This window comes from Anarhichas minor, unplaced genomic scaffold (genome assembly GCF_050575085.1).
Source record: "Anarhichas minor isolate MPS153535 unplaced genomic scaffold, ASM5057508v1 ptg000002l, whole genome shotgun sequence".
In the NCBI taxonomy this organism is placed as follows: Eukaryota; Metazoa; Chordata; class Actinopteri; order Perciformes; family Anarhichadidae; genus Anarhichas; species Anarhichas minor.
Genome location: NW_027466448.1, coordinates 8,992,934 through 9,013,581, shown reverse-complemented (window position 1 = coordinate 9,013,581; position 20,648 = coordinate 8,992,934). Strand labels below are relative to the sequence as shown.

Below are 20,648 nucleotides of genomic sequence, written 5' to 3'. Positions count from 1 at the left end.
GGATACCTCAGCAATGGAGATGCTGATTATAGGCCTATTTAGAAAATTAAAGCAACACCTTTAATAAGTGAACGTTTAGTTCCGTGAAGTGGACCATATCTGCTAAGCAGCTGCACTGCTCCATTTTCCTGATTTCCTCCTTTTATTCAGTGAACGCAAAACAAAACACATTCAATGTTGTTGTTTTTCATTCTTCTGTTTGCGTTCCGGCCATGTTGTTCACTGCCTGCCTCCGCCCACTCACACCTCGTTCATTTAACCAGGAGTAAAACCTCTCTCCCACACTCCTCTGCCTCTCCTACCAACTCTTTAAACTCTATCACAGCTTTTTTCCTGCAGACCATTTCTATCCCATGGTGTTGTTACAAAATGCACAATACACAGGATTTATTGTGCAGTCCAATACCCTTAGTACCATACTAGACTATACCAGAATAATACTTACAGACAGACTTGTTTAACACCCTTTTCTACACTTTCCCAACTCATCACCTGGTCCTGCTTTGCCTGAGAGACTGCTCTTGCGCATCCAACAGCCTCTTCTTGCCTCTAAATCTCCTCAACAACCCCAAACCCCCATAACAATGTTGTGCCTACAATGTCCCCATGTCAAGCCTGAGCCTGTAAAACTGTCTCCTTTGTGTTCCACTTCTTGCTTACTGACTTTGCGCTGTACTGCTATATCCCCAGGCTCTGACAGCATCGTCTCCAGCCCTGCTTTTGTACATTAGACTCCTCTGTTCCAAAATCCCTTTCCACCAAACTGCTTCTGTCCGAATGAGGTAGAAGTCTGAGGGACCAAACAAAGACACCAAACCTGTTGACTTGATAATGTTTCAGTGCAGGAGCAAAGAGGTTTGCTACTGAAAATATGCACACTGTCTCCCTCTTGTGTTGAAGTTGTGACTGGCCATAAGCGGCACTGGACAGGAAGCATTTAAATCACATCAACATGGTCTCCTCCACCATTGAAACAAATCCTGCCAAGGTTACAGGCAAGATTACTGTTGACCGGTAATATTAGTCAATTAAGGCAACTTATTGTATAATGAGATTCAATTCAAGATACTGATGTTAAGTTACTGTAAATAATGGCAAGGACAAAGCAGCTGACTCTCATGAAAATGGGCTCATATGGGTCCCCAGGGTTTGGCCCCGGCTGAGGGTCAGCACCGGGGACGGTCGATGCCAGAGCACATTCAGCACCTCGGCCAGCGAACCGCCACTTCAGACAGTGGAGCAGAGGACACTGGAATTACTGTGTGTAGGATCAGCCTTCATAAAACAATGTATGAATTGATCTGACCGCTGTGTTGCCTTCTGAACCTGACACACTTTATACACACACACACACACACACACACACACACTATGTATATCACATAGAGAGCTTTCCAGCACAGACTCTGACACATCGAGGCAACTCGTTGGTCAAGATACAGCAGCACCTTCCAGATCATTCAAATAGATCACACAGTGTTTACTATTCTTCCTCGCAGTGTGTGATCAATCAGCTGTTGGATTATCAGATTGGCTTTCCTCCATCCTGGCAGGCAGACCTGGTAATCTACCAGCCCACAAGCTCAGTCGTGCTGTCCTCTGCTGCAGTCCCCTGCAGGGATGGAATTCAACATGTTTGGGTGGAGCTTTTGTGGTTTCAGTGCTAACTTTACTGAATCACCAGCTGAAATTAAAATGAGTCAAAGCCTGAGAACCATGAGACTTTTATACAGTGGGTATGTTTTAATAATTACAGTATCTGCATTTCAAGTGAAAATCTAGAAATAGAAAACATCTACAATATCTACTGTTAGGAACAGAAAGGAGCGTGTTTGAGTTATCAGCATATAAGAAAACAAAATTATTGACATCAATAGAATTATTAATGGCAGTAAGATTGTTAATAATAACGGGGCACCACCCTGCGAACAGGGACCAATAACCAAACGATAAACTAAGTCTCATAACGCACAATGTCATTAGTCGAAGTACTATTACATATTCAGAGTGAGAGAGCACCGCTCAGACAAGGTATGATGCAATCTAAACGTAGCTACGTCACGTGATCTACACGTTGAAGGAAGGCCGAACTACCAAAATGGAGTTTGCACGTGAGACCACCTCGCGAGACCACAAAATGGTGCGAGAAAATAGATATCGCTATCTGCACGTGTCTGAGCCGTTAGCTCACCCTGAGCTACATGTAGCGTAACGCTATATGTATGTGTGGGTTAGTAAAAAGAGAGAAAGCAAACGAAACAAAGTAAATCCTCCAAAAACAAAAAATCCTCCCCGCCGCGGTGGAGTACGGAAGATTGTTCTCTCATCTACAGAAACACAGCTGGCGATCTTTGAGTCGCACAGCCACGGTTTCTACGATTTCAGTAGTATGAAATACACAGTAACTTCTACACAACATTAACGATCTCGATCTCGATCGACCTCGATGATTATTGAGCATACACACCACGTTATAAAAATAAACAAACAAACAGTGCAGTAGATACGACCAGCGTATCTAAAACTGTTTAAACCTAGGATTTTCTTCTTGTACAGCAACGTTGCATGTGCTTCCTTGATACACCGAGGTGGTCGAGGGAAAAGCCTAGAGATGGAGGAGCAAGGCTGTTTTATAGAAACAGGAGCTGAACCACAGGATTCCTGGGCTGTCTGTGGCTCTCGGCCAATTAGATGGCAGTGTTGATGTTTTATTGCTTTCGCATCTAAACATTCCTCTTATCACAAACCCAAATCAGGCTCCAGGTTGCTCTGCAAACAGGAAGGCCTGATTTCTTTGTCTCAAAGCACATGGCGGTCACATCCCAACACTACTTCATCAATTTGATAAAAACAAAACATTCAAATTACAAAATAAATTATCTATTCACACCAAGATTATCCTTCATTTGTTTTTAAATAAATATATGTGCTGTGAATGTTTAACCACTTAATATTATAACATATGAACCAGTCATTTGTAGCAAAAAGTCGATAAAGGCGGAATCATTTTACACTTTTATGCACGTCAGTAATTATGTAACACATTTACATTCCAGCTGAGAAAAGAAGAGCCCTGAATCCCAGCAGTGACAAAAGTGCTTCATCAATAGTTAGAAATTGTACATATTTATGACCGACAGTGTGAACAAAACACTGATGGTAAAGCTATCCTTTAAAATTACATCCAATGGCTTGTGCATTTCTTAATTACATGAAATGATGAAGTGACATAGAAATGCATGAGACATGAGCGTCAATATTCAGAATTAATTTCAGACTGAGGCACTTTTCTTTGGTCATAAACGAGCAAAAATCTGTTATCAGAGTTGCGTTGTTATGCAGCACATGAAGGTTAGTCTAACTGAATGAGAGACCGAATGGTGCCCAAGACCGGTCAAGGTTCACATGGATAAAGTCTCTCTGCACAGTCAGAGGTGTGTTTATGACCTCAGTACCCTGCGGCGTACCCCCACTTGCGATGATCCGACTTAGCGTGGAGTCCGTCTTCATAGCGAACCACCGCCTGCACCACAGCTCCTACTGATTTCAGGAACTCTGTCTTGTGGTTCTTTAATGCCAAACCAGCCAGGACGCTCTGCAAACAGGAGCATATATGAAGGCTCCATGCAAACCAAGGAGAACTGAATAGGTGCATGAATGATCTGTTTATCACACAGCAGGGTTCAACAACGCTTCCAAAGTTCCTCAGGGTCTTCCTGTTAGTGTGTTAACCGTTTTGATAAAAGTGGAACGACGCCCTTTTTAATAATTCATGTTGAGTTACGTCTGTGAAAACAACTTTATAAGCAAAACATCTGAAAACACTGAACTTGTGATGTGCTGCCCACCACACATTACATTACAGACATTTAGCAGACGCTTTTATCCAAAGCAACTTACAATTCAGATGCTATTACATTCATACACTGTAGGCACAGCTACGGGAGCAATTTTGGGATTAATTGTCTTGCTCTTCGACATGCGACTAACAGAGCCGGGGATCAAACCGCCAACCCTCTAATTGAAGGACGGCCCTGCTCTCCACTTGGCCACAGTCGCCCACCACTTCAATGGGATGTTAAAATCACATTAAATTGAACTTTACATCTCAGTGAAATAACCAAATCAGAAGGTAAGTTCTCCAGCTTCTATTCTTCTATTCATTTCTGACCACAAACTAGACTTTTACCAGTGCTGAGACATTTTTCTCCTTGTTCTCCACATCCCTGAAGGTAAATATAATGAACGGTGTCCGGGGGTGCCGGTCACGACTGAGGTACTGTATCACTGCTCAGTGGTAGCCGGGCTTCTGGTTGAGGGATTGTCTCCCTACACAGCACACCCCCCTACCCTGCCATTAGTCACATACATCAGTATTGTTTGCGGATTGTGACACTCACTTCGTCAAAGTCAGGCTCTGCTACAGTGGTGTTGGGGCTCAGCTGGTTGTGGAGCCTTGGATCTGACACAGATTTATTCAGGTTGTAGTCGAAGAACAGTGCATTCAGAATCACCTACAAAACAGCAAACATGTCCGCCAATGATAACTTCACAGCAGAGGAGCAAATACCTAGTTATCATAGTACACTTCATTAGTTTCAATGCTACATGTGAGGTGGCTTGTGTCTTACCTGAGTGACTGAGGTGGGGATTTTTGTTCCTCCTGAGCCTCCGACCACCATCTTAACTTTGTTGTTTTTGTCCAAGAGGATGGTTGGACAAATGGAAGACAATGGCCTTTTTCCTTTTAACATAATTTAAAGGTAATTTAAGTTAAAAAAGTAGTCAAATGAATCAAGTGTATGACCTTTGCAATGTATTATTAATAACTTTATAGAGGTCTGTTTTATTTTGATGTCAAAGAATCCACATTAAATCGACTTTGATTCAATGTTTTAAAACAATGAAGGTAGTGAAAACATTTGATCCACTCTATGTTTTTTAGTGTAAATGCACAAAAAAAATCATTATTCAAAAGCCAAAATAACGTAGTGTCAGAGGACAGGTCAACCTTTGAAGTAGCCCACTGCTGAACAGACAATCTATACAATTTGTGTGTGTGTCATCATCTCACCTGGCCTGATGAAGTTGTTGGGTAGAGGAAGTAAGCCGTTTGTGATGAGCGGAGAGCTGAAGTCGTCCATCTCATTGTTGAGAAGTATCCCCGTTGATCTTGACATGACTTTAGAGCCCAAACTGCAGGAAAACAATAACAGTTAAGACATCGGGGGAGTTACAGGCCCGAGACCAATTCACTAAGTTAGTTCAAAGATATTGGTGAAGGTCAAGTAGTAGGTCATACTCTTGGTTGATGGTGCTGGTGGCAGCCACAGCGCTTCCATCTTCTGCTACTACAGAGATGTGAGAAGTCCCGTAGTTTTCAGGCAGGTAAAACTCAGGCTCGTTCATGTGATATGTGGAGTCATCTGTGATCTTTTCACGGAGGCCATCGGCATAGGAACTTGAAGTCATATTCTGGATGAGCTTTGGAAGAGAAACACGGACACGGAAATAATTCATATATCTTGTTCCTACAAATCCAAGACAGGCAGAGTGGAGGCTTTTAAATATGTCTCAAGACACTCACGTCTGTGGGATGAAGTAACAGCGATTCAATGAAAACACAATGAACACTTTCCCTAAAGGTAACGAGTATCTCAACACCCTCTAAAAATCTTGTATTGCTGACCTCCTGTGGTATCACCTTGCTGTGATGTACAAGTTCACTCAGGACATCATGACATCACTGGATCATTTCTGACCACAGAAAACACTTCTCAGCTTGTTGCCATATTAATCTTTAACCAAAACGCTTTGTTTGCACGTGATAAAACATTAAATTTAACTATGTGTACTATGTGTGTATTCGAGGATGCCTGACTTGTGGTAGTACACTGCACTACACTCAAGCAGAACCAGTGACCTTACATCTGTGATGTTGAGAAACGCCGGATCTCCAAGTAAGGTCCTCTTTGCATAAGCAAAACGAAAAGCCTCCACGATGCGATGGTAGGTCAGGATCTTTTTCTCTGTGGTTGCCATACTATCCGAGGTGAAGTTGTACCCTGTAGAAAATGTAACAATCATCAGTAGCTTGATATAAACTACAGCTTCACTCACTGTGTTCGTTCGGATGGCTGTTGAGGTAGGAAAGGAGACAGCTGAAATGGACTTGACCCGGCCTGTTCCTGTGTTTCTACTTAGTCTAAAAGCTGCTGTGACCAGACCATGGCATAGCTGCCTGGCTGTTTCCCCTTTACTCTAGTCTTCATGCTAAGCTAAGTCAGCCGGCTGTTAGCAGTAGCTTACTTGGCGTAAAGACATTTTAAGTTAATTGTATCAATCTTTTCATCTAAAGGCGTCAAAAATTGTTCCTTCTTATTTCAATGCGGTTTTTTTAAACCACAGCATTACAGTTACTAGTTACATTTTTTAGCAAAAGTTCATGACGCCCTTGCAGCATACGTAGTAAATCACCGAAAAGTATTGCAGCCTTTAATGACAGGCCCACATGAATGTCTGTGCCAAATTTCATGGCAATCCGTCCAATATTTTCTTCACATTTCATACAACGGGTGCTGCTAGAATTAAGGCCAGGGATCAGTAAAGTCATTTCCAATTTTGAAGGTTTGTCTTAAAACAATAGTCAGGTTCCCATATGCACATTGAAACAGGCTTTGCAGTTTGTTGTCATTCCTCTTGTTCATACTGGTCATTAAAAGATCCTTTTTTAGTTCATTTTAAATGTAAAGGATGGAGGACAATATCCAGAGTCCTAGTTTTGTGCAAAAAGGAGGAACAATACATTGTAAAAACCTGTTTCAATATTCATAGGCCTACCTGACTACTGTGAGTTGGTACATTGTGAACCCTCTCCTTATCTGGAAACAACAAATGTATGTACCATATTTTGTGTGATTCCTTGAATTAAATGTTGAGATGTTTCAGTCTGTTGTTATAGTTAATTGGGGGAAAGGAAGGATTATGGTTCTGGTTAAAAGGCACTAACATTGACTGGGTGGGTGATTGTAGGCAAAACGTCACACATGATCTGCCTCTGGTTCTTAAGAAGAAGTCATTTGGATCTGGGGTTTTTTAGGTGCTAAAAGATATATGTTGCAGTCACACATGTCATATAATGTATGACTTATTATAGTAGTGCATGTTACTACTTTGTAAAACAGTTCTACATTACAAATGTGGGTTTTCGGTTCTCCAAAGTAGATCAAGATTCTGTTACACTATAAAATTTACTTTCAATACAAATCCTTGTGACTCATTTGGCTTGATTTTGAGTGAGCGGGTCAATATGACTCTGAACAGCTGAGGTGTCTCATCTCTACTTATCTACATCACCCCATGAAAAAAAGAAAGTTTCAAAATGTAAAAAAGATTTTACATCACAAGATCACATGAAAGCACTCCCACTCGGGACGTTTTTGGACAAAGTATCAAGGCTTACCATTCAAGATGTTTAATATCAGCGAGAGCAGAGGGCCACCAGCGGGGGCATTGGGAACAGCCATGGTGTACTCCCCCACATTCACCCTTATAGGCTTCTCATCCAAGACAGACACATAATCCTTCAGATCCTCCATTGTGATGATACCGCCTAAACACGGATTGACACACACTGTGAATGCACACTAGGACAGAACTGGAAAAAATAAATCCTCCTCAAAATTAGATATGCACGGAGAAGTGCATGTATGTTTTAATATACGCCTGAAGTGTTTTTTAGCAAACAACAGAAGTGGCGATGATGATAATGATAATGTCCTTGTGTGTGAGATGAATTCGATGGTACAGAAAGATGATCTAATCTGCAGAAACAGCTGTTTGGATTGTAAAATAAAGTAAGACGATGACTCAATTTGAGAGAAAGACGCAACTTTTTTACTATAATTGTGGAAACTTGAATTTGCTACTAATTATAACAGACTTTTTCATCCAACAAAGAAAATAAGCTTTTCAAGAAACTACATGATTTTAGACAGTAAATACAATAAAAACAAAAACCTACCTGCTGCCTGAATATCTGTCACAAGGTTCTGAGCCAGTTGTCCCTGGTAGAAAGCATTAGGACCCTCTTCTGCTATTTTCTTATAAGTTTCTGCAAGCTTGGTAAATATGATGGTGTCATTTTCTTTCAAGACGTAGCCATCTTTCCCACAAAACACTTCACTGAAATAGAGGAAATTATCTTAAAGTGGGAATGAAACATTCCTATAATCTGAAATAATCACACACTGATCTTAAATTGCTGAGGGTCGATGCCTCTCACCACAGGGCTTCGTCTTTGATGATGGTTTTGTTGTGTCTGGACAAAGCTAAGGCAAGTGCCCTGCCCAAAGGAAAACCCTTTTCTGCAAGTTCAATGCTTGGCTGGAACAAGTCTTTCCAAGGCAGTTTGCCGTGTCGTCGGTGTGCCATCTCATAACCTCGAATCTCCCCCGGTACAGCAATAGACAACCCTCCTACCAACCATAGAAGCAAAGGAAACACAGACTTAGATTATTGCCTCACAACATACATACACACATAATGCTTCTTATTCCTGAGTTTAAGAGTCTGTCAAAGCTCTCAAAGACTACACTCTCTTTTATCTGTCACTATCACAAAGTCATCCTCTTTCATAACAATGTTAACTGCAGCTTCCGTCAGCTCATTTCCATGTCTGATAGCGCTGGTTAAACATTACCTTTCTGGGATCGATCTCTGCTGTTCCCAAACATGTTCTCCGTTGCATTGCTTGGTGCCGTCTCCCTGGCATCAATGGTCTCAACCTTCTCTGTGTACAGGTCACAAACCAGGAGATGCATTTATGATCGAGATAACCAGGAAGTCGTGTGAACTTGTTGCGACAGTAGAAAGTAAACAGAGGACTTTGTGGTGGCAACGTAAGTGAAAGTACCAGTTTTGGCGTTGTAGATGGTGAAGAAAAGTCCTCCTCCGATGCCCATACTGTGAGGATTCATAAGTCCAACACACAGTAATGCAGCTATAGAGGCATCTACTGCAGACCCCCCTTTCTTCAGTATGTCTCTTCAGTAAAAATGTATGAAAACACAGGGAGAGAAGGGGTGTACGGTTAGTTTTGTTGTTATGTTCATGCTTCTATCTTTATTCTATTTTTTCTATCTTTATGGATGTTTCAGTCTGTAAGCTCTCACCTGCCGACCTCTGAACACGGCCCAGCATCTGCCGCCACAGCTACCTTCCACCCCTGCTCACTTCTCCCGACATGAGTGACGACACCCACGATGATGGCGACTGTTACTAACAGCAGCAGCGTCAGTACCACAATTGTCGTCTTCTTCCCCATATTTATAGCGCAGGAACAATCAATGCTTTATTTAATGCCTGTCAAGAGAAAAAACATTTACATTTGTGTACATTTTAAATGTATGGAATAGCAGTTGCAAAGAGCTGCACTATCACAATCAGAAACAAGCAAACAGAAATTACACATAGATGTGTATAGATACTGCAACATCAGCAGTATCAATAAATCACACATCTGCTGTGTCAAGGGCACTTTAACACATTTTGTGTCATTTCTGTATCCTTTTAACACACACACGTGTGTAGTATGACAATGGATCAGCCCACACGAGTGTGTTGTTGAGTGCGACAAAATATGTTTTTTGACAATTCAGTTTCTACAAATTTAAATATTTGATGTATGAATAAGTCATCTGAAAATGGCCTTGAAATCACACAATCTTAACCTTAGCTGAAGCAGCAATGTCATTCAAATCACATGTCTAATAAATGAACTACTATCAGCCTATCCGAGGGGAAGAGCTCCCTTACCTTGAGGAGACTACGAGGACCCCACCAGAGATGAGCAACACTGGACTTTGGCTGGAATGCACAAAATACAATCCAGTTTTATTTGGTTGTTACAAAAAGTTTAGAAAAAGGTTTACAAAAATTTATAATAAAAATTGATATAAAAGATCATGCAAAATGTCAAAAGCACTAAGTTCACAAGGAACCAAGATTTCCCAAAAACCCCAAAAGAGCAAGAGCCCCTTCAGCCTATTCAGCCTCGATCCTTTGTTGTCTCCCCATATTTGTACCCCTCTCCTTCACGCCTTCTGCAACCTCCGGGTCCCCCCCCCCCCCCCCCCCCCGGTTTGTGTAAGGTGTCTGTCTAGCCCTCACTGAACAGGATGTCCGCTAACTAACACAATAGTTGATTTCTGAATTTACAACCTTTCTCCTCTGCTGGCTGTCAATAAATCATGTCAGAGTGAGTTTAACTCAAAGTTCACTTATTTTATATACATTAAAGCACTTTTAATAATTGAACCATCTCTAAGCAATATGGGATTATATGTAGCGAGTATATTGATATCTGAAAATACATTCTTTGCTTGATAATAAAAAATAGATCGTAACTCATAGACAATGGAAAATGAAAGAGAATAAACAACTTGTATGAGACAAAAATAACTCGGTGAGATAGGACCTCTTGCCCCATACTTGTCAGTTAGTTGTAGGACCTCTTGCCCCATACTTGTCAGTTAGTTGTAGGACCTCTTGCCCCATACTTGTCAGTTAGTTGTTGGACTTCTTGCCCCATACTTGTCAGTTAGTTGTGAAACCATAATGCGTGTTGAGGACTTCATTGCATGAGAGAGTCAGCCAGATGCTCAAACCACAAGATCCTGCCGATACGCTTTTTGATTTCCGGCCTCTGCAGTAAACCTGCAGTATGCAGTGAAACTATACAGTTTCCCCTTGTTGCACGACTTGGTGCAACGACATGGTGGATACCTCAGCAATGGAGATGCTGATTATAGGCCTATTTAGAAAATTAAAGCAACACCTTTAATAAGTGAACGTTTAGTTCCGTGAAGTGGACCATATCTGCTAAGCAGCTGCACTGCTCCATTTTCCTGATTTCCTCCTTTTATTCAGTGAACGCAAAACAAAACACATTCAATGTTGTTGTTTTTCATTCTTCTGTTTGCGTTCCGGCCATGTTGTTCACTGCCTGCCTGCCTCCGGCTCCGCCCACTCACACCTCGTTCATTTAACCAGGAGTAAAACCTCTCTCCCACACTCCTCTGCCTCTCCTACCAACTCTTTAAACTCTATCACAGCTTTTTTCCTGCAGACCATTTCTATCCCATGGTGTTGTTACAAAATGCACAATACACAGGATTTATTGTGCAGTCCAATACCCTTAGTACCATACTAGACTATACCAGAATAATACTTACAGACAGACTTGTTTAACACCCTTTTCTACACTTTCCCAACTCATCACCTGGTCCTGCTTTGCCTGAGAGACTGCTCTTGCGCATCCAACAGCCTCTTCTTGCCTCTAAATCTCCTCAACAACCCCAAACCCCCATAACAATGTTGTGCCTACAATGTCCCCATGTCAAGCCTGAGCCTGTAAAACTGTCTCCTTTGTGTTCCACTTCTTGCTTACTGACTTTGCGCTGTACTGCTATATCCCCAGGCTCTGACAGCATCGTCTCCAGCCCTGCTTTTGTACATTAGACTCCTCTGTTCCAAAATCCCTTTCCACCAAACTGCTTCTGTCCGAATGAGGTAGAAGTCTGAGGGACCAAACAAAGACACCAAACCTGTTGACTTGATAATGTTTCAGTGCAGGAGCAAAGAGGTTTGCTACTGAAAATATGCACACTGTCTCCCTCTTGTGTTGAAGTTGTGACTGGCCATAAGCGGCACTGGACAGGAAGCATTTAAATCACATCAACATGGTCTCCTCCACCATTGAAACAAATCCTGCCAAGGTTACAGGCAAGATTACTGTTGACCGGTAATATTAGTCAATTAAGGCAACTTATTGTATAATGAGATTCAATTCAAGATACTGATGTTAAGTTACTGTAAATAATGGCAAGGACAAAGCAGCTGACTCTCATGAAAATGGGCTCATATGGGTCCCCAGGGTTTGGCCCCGGCTGAGGGTCAGCACCGGGGACGGTCGATGCCAGAGCACATTCAGCACCTCGGCCAGCGAACCGCCACTTCAGACAGTGGAGCAGAGGACACTGGAATTACTGTGTGTAGGATCAGCCTTCATAAAACAATGTATGAATTGATCTGACCGCTGTGTTGCCTTCTGAACCTGACACACTTTATACACACACACACACACACACACACACTATGTATATCACATAGAGAGCTTTCCAGCACAGACTCTGACACATCGAGGCAACTCGTTGGTCAAGATACAGCAGCACCTTCCAGATCATTCAAATAGATCACACAGTGTTTACTATTCTTCCTCGCAGTGTGTGATCAATCAGCTGTTGGATTATCAGATTGGCTTTCCTCCATCCTGGCAGGCAGACCTGGTAATCTACCAGCCCACAAGCTCAGTCGTGCTGTCCTCTGCTGCAGTCCCCTGCAGGGATGGAATTCAACATGTTTGGGTGGAGCTTTTGTGGTTTCAGTGCTAACTTTACTGAATCACCAGCTGAAATTAAAATGAGTCAAGTTGGAAATGGTTCGTCTGAGCTGATGGCAGCTGTGTTGTTCTCGGTCTGGGCTCGTGTCACTTAAGGGTAGACTGGCCATCCGGGGAATTAGAGGATTTGGCCTCGTCAATATGTGCAGCAACACCAAAACACAGAAAGAAATCTCCCACTGTTTAACGACCCTTGGCCAGACAACGTTTTCTTTGATGTGAAGTAAATGTGAACACTGATGGCAAAAGTAATTATTTTATTCTATTTTGAATTCAAACACATAAGCCCAGGGTCTCAAATCCAGTTTCTTCCCTAATGCACCTAATTTGAGATTCTACTCATCAACGGATGGGTGATTTGTCCCGTGATATAATTCAGTAATTATTTAGTGAAACAACCACGTTACAGTGACATTTAAAATCAAGCACAAAAGGCACAGGTGCATTTCATTTTACTGCCTCTGGCACTTTTGGCACACTTCACATACTACACACCCATCATTATCCCCAACACATAACATAACCCTTCTCTAACTCATGTGCTCTTCCACTTTTACCCAAAATGCGTCTGTCTTATACAACAAACACCTTTGTAGCTCAGATGTCTTTATTTAAGGATCCCTATTTCAGGGAGGTATGGTCATTAACATTACAGGCTTCACCTCTTTAAGTTCACATTGTTTGATTGATTTATTAATGAATTGATCAAGTTTGATAAGGTGAGAAAGTAGAAATGGAACTTTGAGTTAGTTAGAGTTAGAAAGTTAGAAAACATGTTAAGGACTGAGGTTTCAGTTTAGTTTTTAAGAGTTGCTTCATCAGAAGACGCTGTCTACTCACTGAAATGATTCAGAAAACATTTGTGAACAATATTGTTCATGATTCTGTGATTAACAAAACTTTATACGAGCATTTACTTTTGACAAAGTCATTGACATCACAATACCAAACGGAGAAACAATATGTTGCTTGATTCGCATGGTTTTTAGGCTAATGCGTTGTTGTAGGCTCTGAAAAATGTAAAACTATAAACCAACATACAATGTATGCCCCAATGTCTAGCTGATAAGAAGCAGTGAGGTCTGATGATTTAAATTAAAATCTAAAGTGACCATTTAAATGTCTTGCGAGGAATATTGTATGTGGTAAATATTGAAGCCACTGAACAGTTCAAATGACCAAAATGGAAATATGTTAAACTTCACATAGCAGCCTGGTGTGGTCTCTGTTTTGGCCGCAGGTTAGTGAGAAACATGTAACTGCAGGGAAAAGGCAAGACTGGGGGGCAGAAGTTATCTGGAACTGATAAAACTGATTTATTTTTCTTTCAAACGTTACGCAATTATTAGCGCGGATAACTGGGAATACCCGGACGTCATTATTCCAGCAGGGTTTGGGGAAATGAGCGTGAGATGTAGAAGAAACACTTTGATCATTCGAGTGACTCCGTCCCTCTGCTTTTCACTTTCACCTCCGCACAGTAGCCAGTTGGTGCAGGGGAGGGGTAAAACGCACATTCAGGATTAGACCGTGTTCAGAGAGAGCGTCTGTGCGCGCTGAGTGGCTGCAGCAACAGTTTCCCCTTCAACACAAAGTTTCTTCAATGACTAAATTCAAGCCCTGGCTGGTGTGCTGCTTCATCTTTGCTGGTTTAATCAGTGCGGTTGCTCTGGTCTTACTATGCATCGTCTCAATAGTGGACAAAAAGTGTCCCAGCGGCAGCTTTACGCACGCGGCTGTGTCTGCAGACTCGCTCCGTTGCTCCGAGATTGGCAGGTGAGTCCCTTTCTAAAAAAGTAAAAGTGAGTCATTTGACCTGAGTTTGGCTTAACACATCGTATCTAAAACCTTGACATTAAAATGTGAACAGTTTTTTTTTCTTTTTGGGGGTAATTCAGATGTTGATTAAGTTGTGTGTTCTTATAGATTATGCAGTATTCCCATCACATGTTTCTTAATTTACAGAAATTATTTGAGTTATTCAGAAATCTGTATGCTATCAGGACACCTCCCCGCTCATGTGGGTGAGATGAAAAGCTGAACTGAGCAAATGGATAAGCAGTTTAAGAGATTTGATAGGCTTGAAGAATGGAGATAATGCCTGCAAGAATGTGTACAGACAGGCCCTGACTTCCATCGCCTCTTGTTGATTCATTTCCAAGCTATACTGTTGGATGGGACTGTAATAGGAAACTAACCCACAACTGATTTTAATCTTTTAAAAGTGAGGGGAATAGACTTATCTCTTATCAGTCATTTGTTCAGTGGTGAGCATGGACTCCACCAATCTGTCATCATGAAAAATGAAGCGTAGGTGTTTGTTTTTAATGGCTTGCATGTGCATGAATTCTGTGCCGCAGTTGCAGTACAAAGAGAGTGTCTCTAAACTTCACTTTTCCAAACTCACTAATCACCCTAAGATACTGTAAATACCATCTAAAGTATGGAGGCTTAAAAAACACACATATACAAATAAAAATCACCACATTAGTATAGACCTGTAGAATTTTCCAAAAAAGGATTAGTTTATGACATCTTCTGTATAAAGACATAACCAGTGTCAGTCTACACTGTTCACATGAGAATCATTACATTAGATTCTTCAAATTAGATTTGAGTCTCTTATTACTCCTCCTGATGCCTTTTCCTTAGTTGAACCCAAACTATAAAGTCGGCTTGACCCTACCAGAGCCAAAACATTCCTGTCACTGCCTTTTCTTGTCACTCACTGAACACATCTGTGCCCATGGCAACCTCTCTGTGAAAAGACCCAAAACAGAGCTTTCAGAGCCGGTCCAGACTTAATAAACTGTTTTGTAGTATAAATAAGTTGGATGAGCCTTATTAAAACAAATGAGTTGTTATTTTTAAGGAGACAGTTTTAGTAGAGAGTCAAGTTTAAAAAAAAACAAAATGCACCTCTGTGACCAGCGTCTTCCTGGTATGTTGCCTAAAAACTTCCAGCATCAGCACATGGTTTAAACTTGCCTCTTGGCAGCACTCTGATACTTTGAAACCCTGAAACACTGCGCCGCCAGGTGATGTGTGCAGCTATCCAAAAATGTGCACACATGTGTCTGTGGGTGGGCAAATATGTAATGAGTAGTCAGGGAGTGTGTGACTGACTGTGTGTTCACACATTTCCCCAAAAATCAAAGTGAAAATGACTAAGAAGATGTTTTCCAGGAACATGCTCAAGCAAGGGGGGTCGGCAGTAGATGGCGCCATTGCAGCTCTTCTGTGCACATCTGTGGTCAATCCTCAGAGCATGGGGTTAGGAGGAGGATCTATAATGACCATAAGAAATAAAAAAGGTGGGGTCTTCTTGTTCATTTGTGTGACCCCAAATGATAAGGATGGAGTTGGCCGATCATTCTAATTGCTCATCTCTTCTCAGGCAATGTTAAAGTCTACAACTTCAGAGAGACTGTCCCAAAGTCTTTTAAAAGAAACCTGTTAGATGACTGTCCCGCCACATTCAAACTGATCAGAGGTAGGCAGACTTCTCCCTCGGTGTAAAGTAGCTTATAACACTTTTCATACCTATGCTTCTTTTCTGAAGGCTCATTTTCAAGCTCTTTTTGCTTTCAGTCCTGTAGAAGTTTGGGGGAACACTTTATTTACCCTCTTACATAATATTTATAAGAACCACATACATGTTAAATAAAAGGTTTGCACTGTTTCCCACCTGTACATTGTAGGCAGCCAATGGATCGGCGTTCCCGGAGAGCTGCGTGGCTACGAGGCAGTTCACAAAGAGTATGGGAAGCTGCCTTGGGCCAAGCTGTTTGAGCCGACAATTAAACTGGCCAGAGAGGGCATCAAACTGCCACCGTTTCTGGGAAAGCTTCTGGAGTACGATATTGTGAAAGATTACGTGGAGACGTCATCTCTCTGGTACGCCATCTCATTATCTCTTTATAGTGACGGAGAGCTTTTAAAGGTCTCCAAAAATGTCAACAAACATGTTACTTGTAGAGTATCTACTGTGGAGCGACACTGATAATAACTGTTTGAGGGCACTGGTGAACTAGCACTGGAGCCTTTACTCACCTGTGTGTCACTGCCGAAATCCTGGAGCAAAGGGCTTTCCTATAAATCCCTAGTTTAACATATTTCATAGTTTTACGTAACCCATGGGTTAACAATTGACTCGTTTGGGCTGTTTGACATTACATAATAGTTTCACCCAGTTGCGACCTCATTTGATCTCTTTTCGGATTAGTGAAAGTGATTGTTATATTCAAAAAGCAGAAGGCTGAACACTATTGCTCCAAGCATAATATTTTAGAGGCAGGATTTAGTGACCCAGAGATGAAATCAGTGTCCACCTTCTTTCATAAATGTTTATGTGAAATGTTGCTTCACCCAAAAGCAAGATTTAAAAAAAAAAGTTAGCCGGGAGTTAAGTGTGTTGTGAAAAGCCTGAGAGTGTGTTTGCTTCCTCTCTGCCTCTGTAAACATGTGCGTGCAGAAATAAACTCCTGTAGAACATTTGAGAATATTAATTAATAAGTATGGTTATGCACAAAAGATGTATGTGATATATTAATGATTGCAATAAAATAAATGTCACTCTTTGGAAGCAAAGTAGCCCAGAGAGGTCACAAATCGGCCAAATGATGATGTGCAACATGAGTATCTCTCAGTGTATTCTCTTGATACTTCCTGTGTTATAATAAGGTCTAACGTGGTCTTTTATGTCAATACTTTTCACAGTGAAGTTTTGTGCAACAAAAACAAAACTGTTCTGAGCACAGGAGACATTCTGCAGTTTCCTAAACTTGCAGAAACAATGGAAACAATTGCAGAGCAAGGGGCAGATGCCTTCTACACGGGCAAGATAGGACAGGACTTAATCCGAGACATAAAAGCTGCAGGTTGGTGCAATTTCACAATAAGTCGGGCAAGTTGGGGGTGTGCACATGAATAAACAGAAAAAGAACACATGCCTGTATGTAATGTAGAAGAAGAAGAAGTAGAGAGGTAAAGAGGATTTTAGATAAACAAGTTGTTTTTATATTCTTCCTTCTTCTTAGGTGGGACTTTGGAAATGGAGGATCTGAAGTCCTTCCAAGTGCGTGTGCAGGACGCATGGAAAGTTGCTGTGGGAGACACAACGATGCACGTCCCTCCACCACCTGCCGGGGGCCCCCTGCTTGCCTTCATTCTCAGGCTGATGAAAGGTTTCATGAACTGTTAAATGACTGTCTTGTGATCCCTTAAACTGACCAACTGCAGCAGTTGAAATTGAATTCTAGCGTCTTTGCTCTGTCGTCCGAATTATGAAAAGATTGTAGCGCGTACTCATTTTAAAGTCGGTTGTTCTCCTTTTTCCGCAGGCTTCCCCTTGTCTCCAAACTCGCTGGTTGGTGACCAGAAGATCCAGACATACCATCGATATATCGAGGCAGCTAAATTTACTAATGGACAAAAGAGGAGCATTAGTGATCCTGTCTTTAATGACAAAAAGGTTCGGATCTTCATTATTCTCAAAAGGCCATGATCATATCTCATTAGCTGCACTAATCTTATTAAGGATTAAAAAAGTTTAGAAACAAAGCAAACCCCAGAAGAGAAAGAAAGAAACCCCAGCAGTATACAGAGTGTTATTATATCCTTTTTTCAGTCCTAATATGATGTTCTTCTTTCAGAGTGCAGATCATTTGAATGATCCCGCCTTCATTAATCGCATCAGGGACATGATCTTTTCCAACCGCACCCATGACAACGCTTCCTACTACAATGTCAAGCCCTCCCGTGACCACGTGGGGACAACACACGTGTCCGTCCTGGACAAAGATGGACTGGCCGTCTCTGCAACCAGCACCATAAACCAATTGTGAGCAGGAAGCCTCTTTAAGTTGATTATTTCTGTGTCTCCCTAAAATTATATCAAATCTACAATGATATAATAATTAACCGCTCAGTCTGCTATGTTTTTCTTTTGTAGATTCGGAGGAGGCATTTACTCTCCACGAACAGGCATCATCCTCAACAATGAGCTGAGTGACTTCTGTGGGAGAGCCGACACCGTGAGGGCAGGTACAGTCACCGACATAAACACGGATTTTGATCCTGATATAACTGAATTAAAGACAAACATCATTCTAATATGGAGTTTAATTGTTATCACAGGTGAGCAGCCTCCTTCCTCAATGATCCCAGTAATACTGGAGACAAAGTCTGGAGGACTCCTTGTGATTGGTGGATCAGGAGGAAGCTTGATTACCTCAGCAGTGGCCTTGGTAACTCCATTGAACTCTGTTTGCATACTTGTTTCTCCGCTTTCTCATTTTGTTTGCTTACATGATTCTCCTTTATTCTTGCAGTCTATAATAAATCACCTGTGGCTCGGGATGAGTCTGAAAGACGCCATTGCTGCGCCTATAATGTTTGTGGATTCTAGCAACAATGTGAATTTTGAGCTCGGTTTTAACGAGGTGAGACACTCGTGTTCGCATCCCGCTGTCCACTAAAGACATTCAAATTCACCAGACTGTGACCGTCTTTCTAATGAATAACATTTATATTTATGTTAAAGGATTCTGACGGATATTACCACATCATAATAAGTCTGAATCATTTTACCAGTAATCAATTTTGAAACCTAAATAGATGGTATTAATTTGTGTGCGTGTGTTTTGTGTGCCCTCAGTCTGTGAAAGACAGCCTCAAGGCTCTTGGACACAAGTCAGGGACCTGGCCATACTTCGTCAATGTAGTCAATGCTGTGGAAAAGGAGAATGGATGCATCGTGGCCGTGTCGGACAGCAGGAAGAACGGGATGTCAGCTGGATACTGACCACACAGACCATGAGGAAGAAATCTGCCCTTAAAGACTGACTGAACCTTTAGCCTTAACAACATTGAATGTGCCAACAACAAAATGTGAGAAATGTGGTGCTCAGGCTTTTTTTCTGGTGAGCCACACAATCAGTCAAGAAACTACCAACCTTAGAAGATGATACCGGTTCATAATAACTTGGTTTTATTTTTATATGAGCGTGTTGTTTAAACAACATTGTATTCACCGTAGTAAATGCAGAGATTTTGTAAGTTTTTGTAAGTCATCTAAACCACTTTGTTTGGAGGTAAACTCAAAGTTTCCATCCAAATGTTGCTAATTAATGCAATGTCTTTGCGATATCTTGATTGTTTTTTAATGTCCAGGGTTTCCACTGCTGAGTGCATCAGAGATATCAGTAATAATCCCTTTTTGGAGAAGTCAACTGTGTGCATGCACAACTACGACAAGTACATTAAGTCATAGATGAACCATAAAGTCGGTCTGTTAGAAACAGGCATTTTCAATCCAGCCAGACATCACACACATTCACACACACACACACACACACACATCCTCATGACATTCCACCTAAATGCTGTAGTCTAACTCACAGTAAGCACACCATGAGGCTGCTACTCTTACTGCTGAGATCTGCTTTTATTTGCTGCAGGATTGCACACTCGTGTACATTTGCAGCAGCGTGCCATAAAGGCAAATCTACTGTGGTCCAACAAAACAAAACCAACCGCTGTATCACACCAGGTCTAATGTCAATGACTGTTTCATTTCCTGATTGAACTCTGTAATTCTGTGAAAGAACTGTTTATTGTAAATGAGCCACGAAACCCTTTTTAAAGTGACGTCCTCACTTTACTGTGACCTTACATATTTGACTGTATGTGAAACGACTCTATTCATGTCCCTGAGCATGTTGTGATGTTTGTTTAAAGATTAAAGAAATGCTGTAGAATTGCATAAAAAAGAAAAAGAAAAAGATTAATAATTAACAAAATGATCTAAAAAAACATACGCGTATTTTAACACCACCAACATGTTATTTTGTATTTTCTCCTGATTTTTTACGTCAAAATGCTTTGTAAAATAATTACACATTTTTACAACTATTAACAGTGAATATCCGTGTTGTCACAATAAAAGATAAAATCCAAACAAAGACGAGTTACCGCGTGTCTGACGTACTTTTCAACCACAAACCCGGAACCGTGTTTGAGCTCGTACTTCGTTCAACCCAAAAACTTTCAATATGCTTTTCACTGCAAACTACAGCTATTTAAACATTCATCTTTTGTTGTCATTGCAGTATGATCAGCAATAATCTGCCTCATGTTTTCCTGTTGGCCTTGTTTCAAAGCAGCACTTGTGCTCTGAGACAAAGGA

At 41.3% G+C, this 20,648-nt stretch overlaps 2 protein-coding genes across 2 annotated transcripts; one reads left to right on the top strand and one right to left on the bottom strand.

The window, feature by feature from the left end:
- Window positions 1-3,003: 3,003 nt before the first annotated feature.
- Window positions 3,004-10,093, bottom strand: LOC142947391 (glutathione hydrolase 1 proenzyme-like). The gene is made up of 13 exons (XM_076088947.1): window positions 9,817-10,093; window positions 9,174-9,363; window positions 8,915-9,045; window positions 8,702-8,791; window positions 8,285-8,477; window positions 8,024-8,184; window positions 7,463-7,612; window positions 5,929-6,065; window positions 5,303-5,484; window positions 5,075-5,196; window positions 4,632-4,744; window positions 4,401-4,514; window positions 3,004-3,595 (listed from the first exon to the last, which is right to left on the bottom strand). Exons 2-13 carry the CDS (start codon window positions 9,323-9,325, stop codon window positions 3,449-3,451), a joined length of 1,692 nt encoding a protein of 563 aa, XP_075945062.1. The 5' UTR covers window positions 9,326-9,363; window positions 9,817-10,093; the 3' UTR covers window positions 3,004-3,448.
- Window positions 10,094-14,063: 3,970 nt separating this feature from the next.
- Window positions 14,064-20,414, top strand: ggt5b (gamma-glutamyltransferase 5b). Its single transcript, XM_076088982.1, has 12 exons — window positions 14,064-14,236; window positions 15,647-15,774; window positions 15,858-15,953; window positions 16,162-16,357; window positions 17,180-17,340; window positions 17,500-17,646; window positions 17,803-17,933; window positions 18,115-18,302; window positions 18,414-18,505; window positions 18,599-18,708; window positions 18,793-18,903; window positions 19,119-20,414. Exons 1-12 carry the CDS (start codon window positions 14,064-14,066, stop codon window positions 19,263-19,265), a joined length of 1,680 nt encoding a protein of 559 aa, XP_075945097.1. The 3' UTR covers window positions 19,266-20,414.
- The last annotated feature ends 234 nt before the right edge of the window (window positions 20,415-20,648 follow it).